The sequence below is a fragment of the Pyxicephalus adspersus genome, chromosome 2, assembly GCF_032062135.1.
Source record: "Pyxicephalus adspersus chromosome 2, UCB_Pads_2.0, whole genome shotgun sequence".
Classification (NCBI taxonomy): domain Eukaryota; kingdom Metazoa; phylum Chordata; class Amphibia; order Anura; family Pyxicephalidae; genus Pyxicephalus; species Pyxicephalus adspersus.
Genome location: NC_092859.1, coordinates 145,328,446 through 145,351,476, shown reverse-complemented (window position 1 = coordinate 145,351,476; position 23,031 = coordinate 145,328,446). Strand labels below are relative to the sequence as shown.

The following is a 23,031-nucleotide window of genomic DNA, read 5'->3' as shown; positions in this document are numbered from 1 at the left end:
ATTTTTCTAGTGTTATTGAAAAGATTCTTGTTAATTTTAGCATCTCACTAATAGAGTTCCTATTGCCTTAAGGTGCTTTTTAAATGAATAGAAATATTGTTGACTAAATTTGTCAATTTGTAAAATACTTCAAGAATTCACTGCTAAAGAATATAGTTGATGTAGGTGATGTAGGGGTCCAGTGTTCTATAGTGATGTAGGTGATGTAGGGGTCTATTGTTCTATAGTGATGTAGGTGATGTAGCTGCCTGCCATGCTTAGCTTAGTTTTGCAACTTACAGTATTTAGTAACTAAACTCAAGCAACTCTAAAGTCTGTGAAGTGTAAGCTCAATGGACTTCAATGCTTCATGATTGTTGCTGATCAGCGACCTACTACTTATATATATAGTATATATTATATAGTAAAACTATAATCAGTGCTGGAATGTGCATATTTAGGAAAGCATTAGCAGCTCCTGTATTTTTATTGTTATGGGTTTCTTTTAGCAAAGACACTAATAAAATACCTTAGACATTTTTGAACGTTTTTTCTTTCTAAGCATCCTGCTACATAGCCTTAAGGGGAAATATAATTTTCTTTGCACCTTCAGAAAGCAGGCAATGATAATTACTACGCACATTGTAGACTGACATTACATTTTAGTCTTTGAACCTTTTAGTGATTTCTTGATTCCATTGTTACATAAACATTATAGTAACATGATCATCAAGCAAAACAATTGCCTACTGTTCTCATTAGTAAGAGAGGAAAATCTTGTAGATGTAGATGTAAATAATGATTATAAAATGTGAATTTGATGTTAAAGATGGGGGGATTCCAGTGAAATAGGGTTATTCTCCTGTGATCTTTGGTGTATGCTTTATTTGACAGAAGTATAATGTGTGTTGTGGGAACACCAGACTCCCAGTATTTGATTTTGGAGATCAGCTGACGACAGCAGTGTGATGCTCTGAAGTTATTCAGCGTTGCAGGGAATCTTCAGATGAACAATGCTGACTGATGTTCTGATGCTCTGAATGCTCCTCTCCGTCTAATCAGGATCACAGATATTCCTCTGTGGAATCAGAGCATACTTTATTTTGCATTTCACGGATTACGCCCTGCTAGCACTAAATGGCATGGTACTGTCATTAGGGTTCTCAGTTCCACACAATGATTAATAATTAAAAGGAACTGCTCGCTAGTCAGCTTTCTTACTTACAACAGCAAATATTATTGATCTTTTGTTTATTAAATTACAAGCTTCACAGAGATAGCATATTGAGAATGACACAGCGAGTGTTTGAAAACAATACCGGAAAACAACCACTGCCATTACTTGCTGTTTCTTGCTTGTTATTTCGCTTCCGCTTTGAAATTTAAACTAAACAATCCTCAGTTTTGTATCATCCTATGCTTCTGGGTGATTTCATGTTATATTACAGTTCTGTCAGCTTGTGCATTAGGGTTCTGAATTTAATGGGATTGTTCTTTAAGTACAAAAGTAAAGAAAAACATGTGGGATATCTCAGCCTGGCCTGGCTTTAGATTTGGGTCTGTTCTGGAAAACAGAACCATACTGATTGCTATGGGTTTAAAATTGGCTACAAATCATTTTAGAACAGACCTAAAGTCTTAAAAAATGACTTAAACCAAAACATCAACTTGATTTTTAACATTATGAGTTTAATTTACCTTTATAATGTAGATCTTCATTAACAACTCCCAATTGTCATTTTTTTTGTTTGGGCTCGGCAAGATGTCCTGCCATGGCTCATTCCATTGCTTGGGCTCAGACCATCAAATGATGTCCTGGCTAGTGTTGGTGGAATAGCTCACTATTCGATTCGGCAGCTATTACACGCCAGGGTTGCCCTTTATCACCAACATTATTTGATCTAATTATGGAACCATTTGCACAATCTATAAGAGATAATGGCAATATACATGGAATACAGGTTGGTGAATCCTCACATGTTATAGGATTATTTGCGGATGACGTAATACTCTCATTAACAAACCCACAGGGTTCACTTTCGGCTGTGTTGCAAACGATTGTAGACTTTGGTTCAGTGAGCTATTATAAAATTAATTATGCGAAATGTACTGTTCTACCAGTGAATATCTCCCCTTGCTTACAAAAACAATTACAGAAGCAATTCCCGTTTAAATGGGCGACATCTAGTGTTGAATATTTGGGGATCCAACTAACTTCATCACTGTCCTCTTTAATTAAGGCGAACTTTTCATATTTGATAGAAATAGTAAAGAAAGATATAATTAACCTATCTAAAGTCGAATTATCTTGGTCAGGACGAATAGCGGCATTTAAGATGACAGTACTACCTAAAATTCTTTATTTTTTTAGAACCATTCCAGTGGTTCTACCTAACTCAATAATATTGTCATTACAAAAGGTATTAAAGCAATTTATATGGTGTGATAAAAGACCACGGATACCGCAATTACCTATGTTTAGAGCTAAGAGAGTGGGAGGCATGGGGGTTCCCAATATAATGGATTACTACCTGGCTTCTTTAATGGACCATCTGGAAGAATCTTTAAGGCCTGATATAAATAAAAGATGGTTAGACATAGAAAGAAGGTTGATACCAACTGGTAACTATCTGGCCTTTCTACTAGCCAACTCATGCTCCCAGGTGGAGATTAAGCTGTGTTTACCACCAATAGAGGCCATGATATTTATCTGGAAGAAACTCAAAAATAAAAAGTGTAATAATACACATAGCACTAAAATTCCAGTGCCTATACACTATTTTGAACTCCTAATTCCAAATCTCAATATTCAATCTTGGCATAAGTTAGGATTTCATTATATATCAGATTTACCACGGTTTCATTCCTTCCTAGACATTTTTAAAATGTATCAAATAAATCATTTCCTGAGTTCTCTTCCGGAAGAAGAGTTTTTGGTCCCTGCGATATTGTGGCATAGAGCGCAGAGGCTTACACGCAACAAAGGAGGTATTTCAATGTATTACAATTTTTTCCAAAATAAAAATACCTGGAGTAAAACCCATACTTTTACCTCCTGGGAACAGGACTTAAAGATTACGTTTACTCTTTCTCAATGGAAAACTGCAATTAGTTATAGTTATAAAGCCTCTAAATGTACATCACACTGGGACAACTACCAGAAAATCTAAAAAAATACACTTACACCTGGCCCTTGATCCCTTGAAAACACATTCTCAGGCTATTTAGGATTCTTACTCTGTTCTGGGACTAAACATGAAAGGCCGAGGTGGTAATGGTGGAAGACAAGAGGTGCCCCACTTCAAATTTAAAGATTATTTTTAAAAAAATGGTAAAAAAAAGATTTTTTTCATTATATTAAAATATTTTCTACCCTTTTATAGAATGTAAAAAATGACATGATAAGTCTGCTCACAAGAAGATCTAATTTCACTGTTAAAAAATGGTGATAAACATATTAATAAAGTGCAAAAAGAAAAACTGCAGATAGGAGAAAAAAAGAGCTGGGTTGCTTTTTTCACTATATGCTTCACATAGCTGATGGCAAAGAGAAGACCTGTAAAAATTATCTATGTACAGAAAATTGAGATTTCCTCCTTTGCTTGACAGATCTTTACTGTGTAACATAGGTGCATAAATGTCAGAACCGGAGGAACAAAATACAAATCCTTTGGCAGGCACAACAGCTCCTTTTGAATTCCATCTGTAATTTTAGCAATGGGCCCAGAGTTCAGCTTTAACTACTGGACGGGCCAGTTTTAGCGTTGCAAAGTAATAGACTTCAAGGCCCTGAAGCAGTAAGTTTGTAAAGAAAATCAACTCACTTTATGTAGTCTTACTCTTGACAGATTTAGGGCTAGGATTAAAAATGTACTTTCACAGATCATGATCCAAATCAGCATAAAACTACATGAAAATATGATACTTAGTGAAGTGTGGGTTTTTGGCATCTCACTTTTATGGAAATAAAAAGCAATTCCAAGAAAAATACAAACTGCCAAATAAGACTGCAAGAGTTGATGCGTTTAAAGATTATGAATACAATAAATCTGAATTGTACTCTTTAGAGAATGAGTGTCTCCAGGACAGGATGGAGTTTATTCCTGACAGGTTTTAAATTCCAGGATGCAGCTCTATATCTCATCTGCTGCAAAGCAAATCATGATATGTTTTAATTGTGAAAAATTTATATATATATAATAAAGTACTACAACTGAGCAAAAAGGTATAAAAAGCACATTTTATAATGAACGGATTTCCCTGGTGTATCACTCATGAGAAAAAGCAAGACACTTTAACTATTGACACGAGAAAATAAGTGGGTAAGGCTGTGGTAGATTTAAGAGGGCGCAGAAGAGAGGAGAAGGGGATGTGGTTTTTCAAAAAGGGGTGGACATGAAAAGCTGTGGGAGTTTTAGAGCCCGTTTACATGGACACTTCACTCAAACACATACTACCCGATTTATTAATGCTCTCCAAGCCCAGAGAAGATTGACTATCATGGAAGAACCTAAGTGGTCCAGCAAACCTGGAATAGATCTGATTCAAAAACATTTACCAAATATTAGCAAATGATTTTTAGGAAATTCATTCCAGGTTTTCTGGATCATCCAGGTACTCCTATATTAGCCTTATGCTTATATAAAGCATTATCTTTTCTATTCTTGGAGAGCTTTATTAAATCAGACCAATATTAAAGAGAAACTAAACTGAAAAGTGCCCAAAAAAAATGCACTTACTATCAATCCCGCAGAGCAGTCCGATTTACCTGGGGTGGTCTTACATCGGGTCCGCGACATCCCGGCATCCATCCCAGGGCCGGTGCTCCAGGCACTGCCATCTTCTCCTCTTCTTCCTGGTTTTTTATCTTATGTCACCCGACCCAGGCGCGAGATCGGGTGATGTAGGATGGAAAAAAAACTTTTTTCTTTTGCGTGAAAAGTCATGCGCAGATGTTCAGGCATGCACAGAAGGAGCATCCAAGAGCCTCCCGGGAGGCTTTGCGTTCCCAATCATTCTTGATCACCTAGGCGATCAAGAATTAGGTGGCGGTGTTGCACTTAAAAATAAAAAAACAAACAACAGAACAGAAAGGGTTGTCTACCCTTTTCTGCAATATGAAATTTCTGAGTTTAGGTACACTTTAAAATACATACTACTATTTGTGCAATATTATTCCATTTATTCTTAATGGCACCCAGTACACCTTTACTGCATACGCACCTTAAAGCATACATAATGCATGCTTTGCGTTTGTCTGTTATGCAGTATGTGGTAGTATATTATCCTAGAAATGAGCTTAAAAATTCAAAATCTGAACAATATGGTCTACCTATATTGGTCTACCTCCAATAATCTAATACCTATGGCAATAGTGCTGACAAAATTAAAGTGCCTATTGTAAGGTCACACAGAATGAAGATTAGTCCACACGCACAAACAGCTTTGTAACTATATTTCAGTGTTTCTCAACCGGGGTTTCTTGTGCCTCTCAGACAGATTTCAATGATATTTTTGGCTATCTGTAAGGGTAACAGCCTTCCCAATGGTTGGCAGTGTAAGTGGCTTTCTTACTACTGTGGTTATAGTAGGGGTTCCCTGAAAACCTGAAATGTTTTGGACAGACATGGGATATACTTTATGCCTCAATTACTCTTTATAATTGATCATGTTTACTTTTTTCTCTCCTTAAGGCCTTAAAAGACCCAACACTAACAGCCTGCAAGGACTTCCAGAGAGAGGCAGAACTTCTTACCAACCTGCAGCATGATCACATTGTCAAGTTCTATGGAGTGTGTGGTGACGGAGATCCACTTATTATGGTGTTTGAATATATGAAGCATGGAGATCTAAATAAGTTCTTGAGGTAAGTGCATGCTGATATTAGATAATATTAGATTATCATGCATTTTAAGATTTAATTTCCTTTGATGTATAGGATTTTGACTAATTTGTAACTATAAGAGGCCTTAGGTAGCTCAGCCATACTCAGAGCTAGGTTAAATGGGTCCAAATGCGCAAAACTCATTCCTTGCCCCCATTTTCCTTTCTGAACCAAAGACTAGAAGCCACATAAAAACTTCTTCCAGATGACAGCAGCTCATTCAGCGTGATGATTTTTTGACACGGTGCCCTTAATGACGTTCACCAGAGCAGCAGGTGATGGTAATGATAATTGTGTAGTACATGGGATGGAAATGATTATAGCAGATGAACTCTGGAGAATTTGGATTGAATGTCAAATTAATTAATTAGGTGTTCCTCATTACTTTTATTATTTAAAAAAAAATGTCCTCAGCCTTTTGTCTCAGGCACAAAAACTATGGTGAAACTGCTAATAAGGAGAAAATGGAATTATTTATGGTTAGTTACTTGGAAGAACGCATTGTGACCCAAAAGTGTTCCATATCTAATATGTATTTTTATTATGAAACCTCCACACAAGGGATTAGATTTACTAAAGGAATTAAAAATAGTTCATTTAGTAAATGCAATAATTACGCAACTATCCGTTGTCATGAAAAGTTTTTAGGGGTAGTATTTAGGATGATACAAACCAGTTAATTATGGGTTAGTGTACATGGGCATATGAGATGCATTTACTATGCATTAAAGCAAAACTCAATGTAAAAATTAAGAATTGTGACCAGGCAGGTCCTTTATTCCACGTGACAGGTGATGCCCCTTCTGCAATAAACTATGCATACCTGCAAGATTGCATTTTTTTTATTTTTACCTGTTCTTTTTCCATCATGGGTGCCACCATCCTTCTCTTCTACTCTTTCTGGAGTCCTAATTTTCATCATTTGTGATTGGCCAGGATGACACACCTCCTGTGCATGCGCACTGGAGTTGATTTAGCGAAAGGGGGTTCTCTGAGATGTGCATATGTGTATGTAAACCCAATCATTAAATCTTATCATTTCAAAAGTTCTTACTAAATCTTATCATTTAAAAGTTATTGCCAAACTTTTAGATCTTCGGATTTCATTAAAGCAATGGCTGGTAAGCTTTTAATGAATTTCCAGCTTTATTAGACAGTGACAACGCTCTGTCCTTGCCTCCTAGTTGTGCTCTTGACTTGTGACCTTATTACATATAACCCTGGTACACTGTTGTGAAGAAAAGGATCTATAGAAAAGATCTGCAGCCAATCTGCAGACAAAGGGTAGGTGCATGTGAAGGGGAAGTAGCTGTAGGGTAGACTGAAAAGGTTTGTAGCACTGTGTATAAAGCAAAGGGGTAAAATTAAAGTGAAAACTTTTATCAATGAGCATCATTATATATTCTATGCCTTTATTGCATTTGACAATTAACAAATGTGAAAACAAATCACAAAGAACCAGTCAATAAATAAGGAATGTGTGAATGTTACTTGGCACCTAAAAAAACATTTCCCAGTACAGAGCCTTAAAATAGGATCTTTAGGCAAATGGAGTTTTGTCTCTCTTTGTAGTTCTCTCCATTGGCTTCCATTTCACTTTAGAATCAAATTCAAGCTCCTGTGCTTTGCCTTCAAAACCCTCCACAGTTCTTGCCCCACTTACCTTTCTGACCTTATAGATAAATACCCCCTAGCCGCTCTCTTCTCCTCCAATGATCTACTAATGACTTCCTTGCTCATAACCTCATCACACGCACAGATACAAGACTTTTCTAGAGCTGCACCGACTCTCTGGAATGGCCTTCCTCATCCTATTTGGCTTGTCCCTACTTTCTGCTCATTTAAAAGAGCCCTCAAAACACATTTTTTCCAACTTGCCTACCTTTCTCCTTATGTCCCCTAAAGCACTCACTACTTACCCACTATTCCATATCCCCCCTCCTATTGTGTGCTGCTTCCCCCACCTCTTATTATTATTATAACACAGTATTTATATAGCAGCAACATAATTTGCAGTCCTTTACAAAGTCCATAGTCATGTCACTAGCTGTCCCTCAAAAGGGCTCTAATGTTCTTACCATAGTTATATGTCATTATCACAGTCTAAGGTCAAATAGGGGAAGCCAATAATCTAACTGCATATTTGTGGAATGTTGGAGGAAACTCACGCAAACACAATGAGAACCTGCAAACTCCATGCAGACAGTGTCCTGGATGAGTTTTGAACCTTAGACCCAGTGCTGCAAAGGCCAGAGTGCTACCCACTGAGCCACCTTCTTGCCACCCTGCTTGCCACCCTGTTTAGGTTGTAAGCTCTCCTGGGCGTATGTTGGCACTATATAAATACTGTTAACTAATATTAATAACAAGATTATTATTATTAATAATAATAATAATAAAATTATTATTAGCAATAAAAAAATAATATTAATAATATTTTAATAAACTTAAATAGATTAGTCTTCATTAATACCCCGTTCATGAAAATATTCCTCCTTTGAATAAACTAAACCGGCACTCTAATAAGGTAACTCCAAATAGCTTGATAACCTAAATCTAATTTTTTGAATTGAACATGTGATGAACATTCCCTTAATATCAAGTGCCTACACTACAAGAAAAATATCACATCACATGTCCTTGATGCTGTTTTGAATTGACGTCAGTATCTTGTAAAAGAAAACATGAAAATTGTTTATAATATCCCACAATTTAGCACAATTATTGTAATTCAGTAAGCATTTACAACTACTTTAGGTTTAATTGTAAAAGTTCATGTGTACACATCACAAAGCAAAGACAGAGTAAAATAAACATATTAATACATTCTCACCATGAATACATACACCTAACAAAATTATTAAAACTGCACGGAAGAGATAATTAATAGGGTTTCCAAGCACTTGCTTTGATGCTATTCTCTTATTACATAGAAATCATGTTTTTAAACTTGATATGGAGTGGTACTTACCTCTTCAAATAATTACGAGCGTTTCTTGCTGGTATTTAGTAAATTGGACCCTTGATATTTTCCTTGTTTGGAATGATAAGCACATGCATAATTGCACAAGGAGCCGTAACATTACTACACTGCTCTGCGGTTTTCACATCATTTGTAAATATATTATTTTACATGTTTTTTTCCTTCCTTTTAATGAAAAATAATCTAATACAACTATATTTTGAATTTAACATTAAAGTAATTAATCCCAAGTGGTCATGAGAATGTTCTAATTGACAGTAGTCTATAATTTAATCAGTGATAGACTAGACATATTGCTCCTTACCAGGGCTTTGGAAATCTTTCACAATGGTTGCACAGTTTGATGGGATACTGTTGAACATTGTATACTTTGATATAAAAAGTCCCTGGAGAGGACTTTTGATATCATTGGCTGAAGCCATCTAGTCCCAGGAGACCTTCAGGCCATTTAATCAACATGGCTGATAATTTAAGGGCAGGGTCCTCTCCTCCTCCTGTCTGTATCTGTCTGTCATATTGTACAGCACTGTGTAATATGTTGGTGCTATATAAATACTGTTTATTATTATTAATATTATTATTAATAATAATAATATTAATATTAAAAAAAAACATTTGAAATAAATATTATTTTTATAGGGATAGATAGGGAACATTCCTCCTAGACTGTAAGCTCTTCAGGGCAGGGTCCCCTCCTCATCCTGTGTCACTGTCTGTATCTGCCTGTCATGTGCAACCCCTATTTGATGTACAGCACTGCATAATATGTTGGGCGCTATATTAACCCTGTTTATTATTATTATTATTATTATTAATAATAATAATAATAATAATAATAATAATAATAATACAATTACTTCCCTGCTGCATCAGTCATCTTTACTGTTCAGTGCTTTCTCTTGTTGGATACTTTTGATATACAGAATCCCCAGAGAAAGAAGCAATTGCTGATTTCAGATCATAAACATTTAAAATTAGCTATAAATAAAGACTTCCTAAATGCATAAATGTACTGGAGATAGACCTGGCTTTAACCTATTTAAGAAGATGGAGAAGAATAAGTCATTGTTAGGTGTACAGATTTACATATCCATACAATCATTGAATGTTTTTCATTTGTGTAGAGTTCCTGTTTCCCAATCTACATTCTAACCTGTTTTTTACATATTCACATCAGAGCCATATAATGGCCTAAGGGGTGGGGAGTAGTTATTTTTGAGAATGTGAAATGCTTTTATGAATTAATGTAGAGCATGTAGGAAACATCAACAGGAAAGTATGCATGTTATATGAGGTACACTTAGCATGTCTTTCACACTAATATTAACATTCAGTCTACCCTTAAAATTAACTGACCCTAAATCTTAAAATCCTACCCTGTCATTTACAATTTAACCTAAGACTAAGAGAGACACTGGTGATTGTCCATTCAGAGTGACCATGCTTCCTAAACACCCAACTCAACCCAACCACCAAGCAAGGTGCACTGTGCTGCATTCTATGCTGGATTCCCACTGAAGAAATCCACTTTGTTTAGGATCGGGTGTCAGCTGTTGGAGCCTATACAGGTGGATAAAGTTACTGCCCCCCCAGATGTACACACATGCAAATGTTTCGGTCCACATACTGACCCATGGGGCATTTTACATTCGTTCCTTTACAGCAGTGGTGCAAATGCTATGATGAAGCATAAAGGCACAGATGGGTAAATATACCTGGGCGATGTATGAAAGGAGGGGGTATCAAGAGGTTAGTATGCCCTGATATGACAGATAGTAGTGTCTTCCGAAAATTAACACCCAACTTAAAGCAGAACATTCACAAAAAAAGTACCATTTAACTTTACAGGTGAAAAGTCCTCAAACCTCCAGTCCAGTCAGTCCCGCTCTATTCTGGGTTTTCACTTCTTTCCGGCATTGACTAAATATCAGGTACAGCTATCTTCTTCCTCCGGGTTAAGCTTACATTACCCAATCTCACACTGCGCAGGCATGAGATTGAGATCTTGAGCATGTGCAGAAGGAGCAGCCCACAGCCTCCTGGGATATGTGATGTATATATTCAGGGAGGCTGCGGGTCTCCCTTTTAGTTGCGGCAGTAAAGACGGAAGAGGTTCCATCATCATCTTACCTTATGCACCAAAACTTTTTCCCACCAATATCATGGTATCAGCATATCAGTATCCCAACATCACCCAGAGGGTCACATAAACAGCAATTAGGAATGCACAGTGGTGCTATATTTGTTTGATATGCATATTTTTTGCATTCCATTTATCAAAAAGATCTTTTGTATTACCTGATGAAAAAATAATGTTGATATTTCCATTTTGGGTGCGAAAAGGGAGTTTTGCCCGGCAAATAACACCTCTGTGTACCATAATGCAAGCATAGCAAGTTTTACAGTTCCCTTTTTGATACTGCACTTCCTTTCACTGATGTTTCACTTGCATTCCATCTCTTGTTTCACATTATTAATATCCTTCAGCTTTTGACATCGCTGGCTGAAACCGTCTAGTTTTCTAATGTGGACAGTAGCTGGGACCTTGTGAGGCATCGTCCCAAGAGATCTCCAGAGCATTTAATCACCCACATGGCCGACAGTTTAAAATTAAAATGACTTCCCTGCTGCATCGGTCACCTTTATTGTTCAATGTTTTCTCCACAAGGCACAATGAACTGCAATAAAACCTCTGGAACTTTATTTATGATGCTGTTCCAAGAGAAGCTGGTTATAAAGTGAGCTTCTTCCATTTTACTGCTTTTCCAATTTTTATTGAAAGTCACAATTAAACTCGGACAAATTCATTTTATAGTCTTTTAAGAGGCCACCCTCGCCTCTTTTGGAAAAGACACTGAGTTGTTAAATGCTGTAATAGTCATTTTGGGCAGAGTAATGGAGCAAAACCATAGGAAATACTTAGCTTGACCCTTTTTGTAGATAGACTTTTTCAGTTTATGTTCAACAGACGACGGTTATATCTGTAAGAGTTGTGTGATTGGTGAGATCATTTTAATCTAAGAATAGCATTGGTAAACATCTCTCATTCAAGTTCTACTTTCAATTGCTAAATAGCCAATAAAGATTTAAATACTTAGCAGTCACTGGTGCATGTCAGTGTATCTACTTTGAGCAGATCACATAGTAGGCAATGGAAAAGTAATACAGCTTATTTATTTCCAGCCTTAAAATAAATGTGTATATATATATATATATATATATATATATATATATATACATGAGCTTATTAGCACCTTGGTTGATTCTATGGTATTTAGGGTATTCACATAGAAAAATCAATTATAACTCTGAAGGGGATAATTCACTTAGTTCAGTAAATGACATGAAGTTCTGCTGGCCTTAACCACCCAAGCATAGAGTTTGCAGGTTCTCCCATGTTTGCATGGGTTTCCTCCGGGTACTCCAATTTCCTTCCAAATTCAAAAAACATGCAGTTAAGTTAATTGGCTTCCCCAAAAATATTAACCTTAGACAGTGGTAATAACATATGACTATGGTAGGGACATTAGATTGTGCGCCTCTTTGAGGGACAGCTAATCACATGACCATGGACTTTGTAAAGTGCTGCATATTATGCCAGTGCTATATAATTTCCAGTTAGTATTATTATTATTAATAATGTACAAGCAAAAAATATATTTTTTTTACATTTGCATCACATGCACTTGCATGTGATACAGTGATATAATTCTCCAATACATAAAGCAGATCAAAATAGTTTTTACTTTTTTCATGTGGATATTAGGCATCCAATTCTTGCAAGCTTTTCAGTTTTTAAAATACAAAAGATTTGCATAATGTATAATATATATATATTATCTTATTTATTCTTTGCTTTATTCTATAAAACCGGAATATTGCAATCCACATGCCCCACAACATCATTCAAATCACGTTATTCCTTGCCCTTGAATTTGAAAATCTGAGAACCAGAATAAAAAACATATTTCTGAATTTCTTTAGTTTAGTTATGATTTCCATATGACAGATTAAATCTCCATATTTATGAAAGATTTTTTTTTTTAAATCTCTTCACGCCTCGTGTTCACATTCCAGCACCTGGCAATGTAGGTTTCTGTAGACATTTTTAATGGATGAAGTGAAATTCAACATACAAAAGAATGTCTTATCAGAAAAGCATAAAATAAAACACTGTTTTGGGTCTGAGTGTTTTATGATCTGAATTTTGATAAAATATTGACTTCCATCTCATTTTTTATTTTCAACATAAACGTGACCAATGTACAAATTATGAAAGTAGTTTAATGCAAACCCGAATCCGTATATATTTGGACTCGAAAATCTATGAAATCTAATTGCTGTTAATTATAGGAATATTCTTGATAACTTGATGAACTGTGAAATTGTTGAGTAGTTTCCCAATTGTCTATCTCACAGTTTTGACCATTGGAATTGACAATCCAAAATTTTTATATTTTGTCATACAAACTTTGTAAACTAGCTAATGTTATTCCAGTAATTCTTTTATGGCAAAACTCAGTTACTTCAGTCCTTCAATATTAAATCATCCAATAATATTATTATTAGAAGTCAGATAAAGTATGTAACAACAATATCACAGATCTACTGTGGTCATAAACAGTGACTCCTCATTGATATGACTGTATTCTGTAAGGAGCGTAGAGCAGCGTTTTTCAGCAAGGGTTCCGTGGAGCCCAGAGGTTGCTAGTGGTTCTTTGAGCAATTAACAATTTGTGCCTTCCAAGTCACCAAATATTTTTTGGCTATCAGTTGTGATGACATTCTTTCTCCTGGGCAACAATGTATTTTTTTTTTCCAATGACCCCCATACTAATCTACTGTAATGTATGAGATGTCAATATAATTATTATAGAAGGGGTTACCTAAGACCTGAATGTTATTTCAAGGGTTCCCTCATGTTAATAAGGTCGAGCAAGATTGTGCTAGGGGAACAAGAATTTGACATTCGAAATTTGAATGTTTACAATGTTCTTACTTTACTTTGGTTCATTTAAAGTTGGCTTTAAGGTTAACAACAGTTATTGAGGTCACAAGTACTTGGACTGTAGGTCAGCATCATTCCCAGTAGAGCAGAATAACTTTTATATTTTCCTATCCTATTGGTTTGCACATTCTAAACAGAAGTTGAGGCATATCTGTTTGCAAGGTGAGTAGATTCAGCAAATATGAAGAGATAATGACATCCTCCCGGTTCTTCTGGAAAAATCTTAGACTTAAAAAGTAATTTCCTTGGCTACCCAATTGAAACTATACTCCATAAACCCATGCTTCCACCTATATTTAAGGTTTAGTACAGCTTACTATTTATATTTGGGAGGCTGGGATCAGTGCAGCACACAGTAAAAAGATATATTATTATTATTATTATTAATATTATTATTAACCTTATTATTAACTTGTAGTTATATAGCACCAACATAATATGCAATGCTTTACAAAGTCTATAGTCATGCCTCTAATCTAATATCCGGTTGGAAGCCAAAAAAACCAACTGTGTGTTTTGGAATGTGAGGAAACCACAGTACCTAGGGGAAACCCACACAGACATTGGGGGGGACAAGCAAACTCCATGCAGATAGTGTCCTGACCGAGATTCAAACCCGGAACTTAGTGCTGCCCAGAGTGCTAACTTATAATAAACTCAAAAATGGTGCCAAATATCAACACTAACAACACAATTTATGTTAAAAAACAATTTGTTGCAATTTATTATACAATATTATAAAAAAACATATCACAAAACGATAAATACTTGCAAGATGCAAATAATGACAATTCAGTAATCACATAATTTGTAATGATACAATAACTTTTACAGTTCTTAACGTGTTTCACCAATAGGCTTTATCAGAAGGACAGAAGGTTATTAGTACCGCATCTATGTATTTGTTCAGATAGTGGTTGATGATTAGGTTGGTATTATGTTATTCAAACATTGATGTTGGAAAGCAAAATTATTTGTTTAAAATCCATAACACAGACTTTCTTGTGCAGTTAAAAGTGATATGACCCCATAGTGTTGTAGATAGTCGCTTTTAGTGCACCACAGTGTATGTAATCAAGGAACTACCGGAGCCGATGGTTCTCCGGTGCCGCCCTCTTGCATTTGCTCCCCTATTTACCGCGGCTGGCATTGAAACTTTCACTGCCGCTGTACATAGGGAAAGTTCCCTGCAGGTAAATCCCTCTCCTCTGCAACGGATACAGAGGAGAGTGATTTCACTTCAGGGGGCGTTCCCTGGTGGTGGGCAGAGCCATTTGGGCTGGTCCAGGCCTAGTGTGCTCCCGCCCTTCCCATAAATGGCCTAGTGGCCCAAACAACTTGTCGACCCCTGGTCTAAGGAAACTGAAAGTCAAAACTGGGGGAAGTGTACTGCCCATCTAGAACTCATCCCTGCATTCCTGTAGAATATGTTCATACATACAAGTACAGGTTAAACTTTTTTGGAAACAAGACCCTGTATGGACATCTGTTCAATGTTTGTTTATTGGTCTGCTTTAGCCAGATTCATAGACTGAGTTTTATATACTCTATAAATTTGTTACATAAATATAATTAAATGTTGTAAGATTTTTAGAAGGTACACTACTCTATTACAATTATCATTAGGTCCATACCTGGAATGTAGGATTAGAACAAATTAACAGCAAGACATAGTCATTTATCATTTCTGCTATGGTTTAATTTTGTTTTGTGGCTGGTTATTTATTTATTATTTTCTTTTCTGTAACAGAGCATAATGGGAACTTTTGTGTATTCAGCATTTTCTGCAGAAATATAAGTTCAGCAATCTCATCAGAACAAGTGAAACACATTTTGTGATACAAGGTGTGTTGCTGCTAGATAATTTCCCAGAGTACATGATGTATACATATACGTTAAGTTAATAATAGACACAGCAGCATTAGCATTTATAAATAAGCAATTATTTGATAAAGTTTAACCAATAAGTTTGGCATTATACAAATTTCAACAAATCAACCTTCAGTTTACTAAACTATTCTTATGTATATTATGTAAGTAAGGAAAGGTGTATGACCCCTAATAATTTTGATGGACGTTGGGTAACTTTTTCTTGATTCCAAGTCCTAGAGATGGTCATAGTAGAGAGATGTCTCATCCTAGACAATTATCACTCGTTATTCTCGTTTACCATTACCTGTTGGTTTGGTGAAAATGTAAAATGTTGGATTTTCCCCCATCTTCTTTCTCGATGAGGTTGGTCAATAAATATCAATAAAGGCTGGTTTAGAACTGAGCAGTTTGGAGCCCGGGAAACCCCTCTAAATATTTAAACTCCCCCACTCTTCTGGGTTTTGGGGTCCATCTCTCAGCAAACAGCAAGTAAGTATTGCCGAAATAGACTACATTACTATGCTAGGCATATAAAGCCTACATTTGGATGGTAGGGTAAGTTTAAACCTCTTTCTATCAGAATAGTATTTGAAAGCAAACTTTCCAATGGAGATGCTAGTTTTCATGTCAACTGTTTATCCTAGTGGACTTTGAGATCCATTTCTCAGCAACAAAGTAGTGTTTAGTACAGGCGAAATTCCAAGACATAGCAGTAAAAAAAGTTGTCTTGGATCAATAGGTTGCCTTTATTGGGTGAATGAACTCACCTGAACTGATAAAACAAAAGTTCAGCTGTGTCTTTATTTTTTTCTTTACTAAAACAATACATCTGAATGAAACATTCACTTAAAAACTCAGCTGGGAACAGAAAATTTGAATCTGGTTGCATTAAAGACTTTTTGTTTAACAGCAATAGTTTTCTAAGTGAAGAATACTTTACTATGACAGTACATTATGTAAAAGGGAATTTATGTTTGTCAGAAGTTAAAAAGTTTTTTATTAGTTTTGCAATTGCAAAAAAAAAAAAAAAACATAGGAGGGGGCTCTGTATCCAAGTCAACTTTGTATCCATGATTTCATGGTAAGGCCCATGGCATTCTTACAATACAAAATCCTGGTGCTTTATAAATAAAGGTAATAATATTCTGCAACACTTAATTCCCCTAACTGCCCTTCATTGAAGTCCACAATCATATGCTACTATCATAGTCAAGGCCATTTTTTTTTTTTTTGGGGGGGGAGCCTATTAACCTACCTATCAGTATGTTTTCGGGGCAAATCTAAATCTAAATTATTAGAAATTATGAGCAAAGGCATATCTTCAGATTCTAAAAGTCCCAATTCAGGTATAAATTTCCTTTTTTTGGTACACAAGACTATTGCAACTTGTCAAAAATCCAAATTGGGTAAAAAAACTGTGGTTATTGTGATCCATGTTTCATTATTAAAATTTTGCAAAGCATGACCTAAAGTGACACAGAACTAAAAGATAGGCTTGTATTTGGTGTCAAAGATTTGCATTGTTATCTATTGCACTGTGCTATCACATTCTGCATTGCAGATAATGGCAAAAGTCGAAGATGGCGACTACATTTGTCTTTTCTGAACTAATGTGATTTTACAGTCTGCAACAGAAACTTGGCTCTGTACATCTGAAGAACATAGAAGTGTTCTAGACAGTTTGTTTCTGTGTTTTTTTTCCTTTGTTGCTTATGGTATACATACAGATGGAGCAGATCTCAGTACATTAAAGCTGTCTAACTACACAAAGTCATGCAGACACACTATTCATTTCTTGATTAAAAATTGAACAACAACACCCCAACTCAGGCATTGAGACATGTGGCATCTGCATATTGTCAAAATGTGTCTTTCACTACTTTTAGACAATTAAAATACGCAATCTGTTACTAAAAATTTAGAAAATACACATATGTGCCCAGAAATGTGCTGCAATTGATCAAATTGTGCTTTTCAAGCACACTTATAATATAGGTTTTATATATATATATATATATAGAGAGAGAGAGAGAGAGAGAGAGAGAGAGAGTGAAAGAGAGAGAAGAGAGAGAGATGTCAATCAGTGTGTGATATTAAACACTTAAACATTTGACATCAAATACATTTTACATTGCACAAATGACTCTGTTTTGCCATTGCAGGAATTCATTTAAAACCTTGTAAGGATTGGCATGCTATAAACTAGGCATGTTTTTTATGAAAAGGAATGTATATGTGATCAAATGTCAAATGGAAATTTTATAAAGTGATGTTGGGCTTGTGTCACTATAAATTCAGTAAGTCAAGGTGGTGTTGAATAAGGATATTACAGCAAAAATATGTTTAATGAAAACCAATAGAGAATATCCCACTAGAGATCTTGGCAATAACTTTTTATTGCTGCAACAGTTGCATGTCCTGTATACGTCAGGACAACTCAAGTCAGTTCTCTGAACCCCAAAACTTACCAATACCTTCCACACCTTAAAATATTCCACGTAGATCTGTCTGGATTATTCGATAACATTAAAATAATAAATATATAACTAACGCATAGTAATACCTAACATTGAGATTATATATATATAAATATATTTATATTGGTCAAAGAAGAATTACAAGGACTTGGGGCAGTTATGCTATGTTGTATATATGTATATTTGCAGGCAGTTCTCATAAAAGTCCCATTTGGAAAAGGCAAAGATGACTTTATAACCCTTACAGGACTGAGGTTCTGTATTTTTTATGCTTTTTTTTACAAATATGCCCAACATATATGCTGGGAATAAACAAACTTTAGTTGTATGTCCTAAATGTAGATTATACTTCTTTGGAAGGCATACACTGCTACATTGGTTGGTAAATGGGTCAATATAACTTCACGTTATCCAATGCATTGTAGTTCTAGGTATTGTGTGCACTACTGAAGATTTAGGCTTAGTTATCAAAGATACTTAGATAACATCTACAGATTTATTCAACTGAAACATGCAAATTGACAAAGATATGTATATTATAACAAACGTCATCTTCTAACCTGTATGACTACAGTATTCTGCAATCCAACTGCTCTCAGTTATAATAAACCTTGGTAAATTCATATTGTTATTTTTTTCCTATTGGTAAAATGTGACAAAAGTACAGAACCACTTTAGTAATCAATTCAAGTTAGTTTATTCACCCAGTACAAGGAGAATTTCGGGACACAGCAGTATAAAAGTCGTCTTGGATCAATACATTGCCCTGTATTTGGCAATACATTGCCCTTTATTGGGTGAATGAACTCACTTAAACTGATAAAACAAAAGTTCATCTGTCACTTCATTCTTTTCCCACAACTACACATCTGAATTAAACATTCACTTAAAAACTCAGCTAGGGAAAGAAAATTTGGTTGCATTAAAGACATTTTGTGTAACAGCAATAGTTTTCTAAGTGAAGAATACAATATGTTTGTCAGAAGTTGGAAGTTTTTTATTAGTTTTACAATTGCAAAAAAAAACATAGGAGGGGGCCCTGTACCCAAGTCAACCTTGTATCAATGATTTTGTGGTTAAGCCCATGGCATTCTTTGAGTACACAATCCTAAAAATCCTGGTAAAGATTAATATTGACAATAGTATTCTGCAACACTTAATCTCCCTAACATCCCTTCATAGAAGTCCACAATCTAATATTTCTATCATAGCCAAAGGCCAATTTTGGGGAGAAGCCTATTACCCTTTTAGTATGTTTTTTGGGTCAAAGTCTATGCAAGCAGCAGGTGAACAGTCAAACTCCCTGTAGAGAGTATCCTGGCCAAGATTTGAACAAGGATGCTATCCACTGAGCCAACTATTGATTTCATGTAAAAACACCTTAATACTGAGCTTTCTGCATCACACACCTTACAACCTTTTTTAAAACCAGCCTTACCCCAAAACTTTCAGCTTACAATACTTTCTTCCAATCAAACACTCTCTTCTTGTCCATAAACTCTCCATTCTTCACTGTTAACCCACCTCTGCAACTAAAAAAAAATACAGGTAGTACCCGGGTTACATACGAGATAGGGACAGTAGATTTGTTCTTAAGTTGAGTTTGAATGTAAGTTGGAACAGGTACATTATTTTAATAAATGCAATTAGAACAGATGTTCTAAAAGTTTGTCTCAACATATTATTAGGCAGCATGGTGTCAGTTACTGTATAAAATCCTCACTGTGAGTTAACCACAAATAAAGCAAAAATAAAAAAACTTTATGGAGCCTAGACATTCATTAACTTCTGGAACAAATATGCTTTAATATGCAAAAAGAAACAACTGCAGAGTTTGTCTTGGTTAAATTAAAGAGTTACAAGAGGCCGCAGAAAGAGCTCAGTCCTAAGATCACCCACAACCTCAGCTGTGTTTAGCAAAAGATTTCTTCTGCAAGTCATGCAAACTGCCCCCCTCCACCCTCCAAGCGTCCGTTCTGCACACGAGCGAGCAGGGAAGCCCTTTTTGTATCTAGGAGGCGTCTGTATGTCGGATGTCCTTAACCCGGGGACTACCTGTATGTAAAAAGTTAAAATATGTGCATTAAACAAGATCATCACACATGTGTGATACTACTGCTCATGTGTAGGATAGCCATGCTTATGTGTGCTGCTACTGCACATGTGTGTTACATTAGTGCTCATATATGTAATATCACCTGACCCCATCTCTTGGGATAGCACAGGAATAGTTTACACGGTAGTGACATTGTTGGCTGATGCTCCGGTTGACATTTGTTTTCAAAGCTGGAATTGTAACCAGATATAAAAAAATGTAACTCAGTTAAGTATTTATTGAAACATGAAATGTATTATTACATTATTACAGTATGATCATCTGAATATGTATTGATAAAAGCGAGAGGAAAAGAATTCTTAGCGAGTAAGCCAATAAGATTGCCCAGTCCTGTCAGTCTCCTTTACTGAATATGCTAATAGGAGTAAAGAGCAGATAAATCTTCTACTGCTGCTACTGATTGGACATTCAAATGGAATGGTGACCAAGCTGTATTGGTTTACCACAATGGAGAACATGGAGATGGCCTAGTTATGCTATCAAAGGTTTAAATGATAAAAGTGGCAGTGCAAAATTGCAAATATTTATTTTTAAGTGCAAGGTAAAGTAAAAAAAAAGAAAAATAACATAGCTAACACGGGCGATTGCAGAAAGTCTCCTCTTATCACCTCTTTACATTGATACTTAAAAATCTCTTTATTGCTTTTTCCCTACCCAACTTATATTCTAAAGATTGCTAGGAGCACATTCTATAGATTGCTTTAAGAAAAAAATGGGTGCTTTTCTATATTAGAACTGGGTATTAAAGATTTAAAGATAAGGCACAAGGACTGTTGACCCAGGGACTTACGAAATCAAGAAGGAATTTTTCCTGTTAAAGCAAATTGAACTGTGCTTTATAGACATATATTGTTTTTGCCTTCCTCTGGCATTATCTGGGATATGCAGGTTTCTAGTATGTTTATTTCCCTAGTGGTTGAACTTGATGAACTTTTTTCAACCTAACTATGTAACAATGTAACTCCGGATGACAGTGTCAACATGTAGGTGGACTTGGCATTATAAAGTGTAGATAGGCAAGGTAAATATTTCATTGAAATGGTATCTTTAAGGTTTATCATATCTTTATAGAGTTTTTTGGTGCACAACCTAAAAAATAAAGCAATGACATTAAAATATCACACATGTAATGGATTTTCATTCAAATTTCACTGTCGGAATCTGAAAGGGGATTCGTTTTAAGTAAAGTACTGGTCAACATATCCATTCAGCATGTTGCCACATTACATCTGTCCCAATCCGACTGCTTTAAAAACCTTTGAATACTTTGGATGTATGCCAAGTGAAGATTTTAGTGTTCTTGTATATAAGGTCTAACCCTGTAGATTAGCTTTGAGACATTTCCATTAATTCACTTACTTTTAAATGGAATTTTGCATTTCTGAGCCATAACAGATTATGTCCTTCAATCTATTTCACCTAGCATTATAATCAAGTGATTTATGTCACATCTACCATTGGAAGTATCACTCTCTGACTTTACTGGCCAATAAAATGATGCAAAGTGCTTAATACAGTGTTTCTAAGGCAAGGCACCTATAGCAAGCATTAAGTTTGCCATCAGCTCTGTGACACTGGAGTAATTTGTGTCCTCTGATTAATAGACTTTTCTATATTGCAGTTAGGTAAAGGCCTCTGCAGTTGCTATTAAATTTATTTTCAGCAGGAGGGATCTATTCCTTTTGATATGGTATTGTTCACGATATTATTGAACTCAATACACAACAACTAAGTATCATGGCACTGAATTTTAAGAATTTAAAGCTTTTAAAATGAATATTTGCGAACAATGAACAATGTACTTTTTCATTTTTTACTGGTTGTTCATATTTTTTTGATTTTTCCATTCACTCAGAACTCTGTGCAAACCAAGAGTTTCATTTAAAGCACACTTATCACCACAATTTTTACTTTACATAAAACACTGGCTAACCCTTTTGGGCGGTGGCGGTAAAGGCTGAATGGGAAACCGACAGCCAGGGGGCTGCTCCTTCTGCACGTGGGTAGAAGGTGCTTTCCACTAACGTAAAAAAACTATATGTGCAGACAGATCGGCACCTTTTTTCACCTTGTTTGGAAGCGGTGGCACCCAATCTCACTTCTGCACAGTGCGAGATCAGGTGAAATAGGAAGAAAAACCAGAAGAAGATGGTGGCAGCCAATGTCCTGTGTGTGCCGGAATTGAGATGGAAGATGGGGCGGCATGGGACTAGACTACACCTACTGCACACACCTATCTTCTTTTTTGCGCCCTCCACAGGCTTTTTAGTGAAAGGATCAAACTGTGTTTACTATTACTACTCAATCATGTGTAAGGGAAATTAAAGAATTTTTACTAGCACTTAATTGGTGTGATTGAGTGCATACAGCTGCAATTTTAACTTAAGTGCTCAGTGAGCACTGACTTTGCAGGGTGAATGTTCACAATCTGTACAGTCTTTAGTACAAGGATGTCCATCTCCGGTCCTCAAGTGCCAGATCCCCCACACATTTTCAGTATTTTCCTAATAGACCAAAGTAAATATTTTTAGATGTGGTTTGCAAAGAGATGAAACATGACCCTGTTTATATGAAAATCCTGGTCTTAATGAGTTTCTTAAAAACTGGATTGGGACAGCCCTGCTTTAAAAAATCAATTTCATTGCTGCAACAAAATCCACCAGCAGGAGGTACGTCTAATAACATTTTTATTACCAAAAAAGTTGTGTAAAA

General features: G+C 35.7%; 1 protein-coding gene across 1 annotated transcript in view; it reads left to right on the top strand.

Annotated features, from left to right (window-relative positions):
• The window catches only part of NTRK3 (neurotrophic receptor tyrosine kinase 3), a gene marked incomplete in the record, with an annotated part of 446,565 nt that overhangs the window by 390,303 nt on the left and 33,231 nt on the right, over nucleotides 1-23,031 (top strand). The window contains 1 exon segment of the mRNA XM_072402705.1: nucleotides 5,673-5,845. Coding sequence (XP_072258806.1) covers nucleotides 5,673-5,845 — 173 coding nt within the window.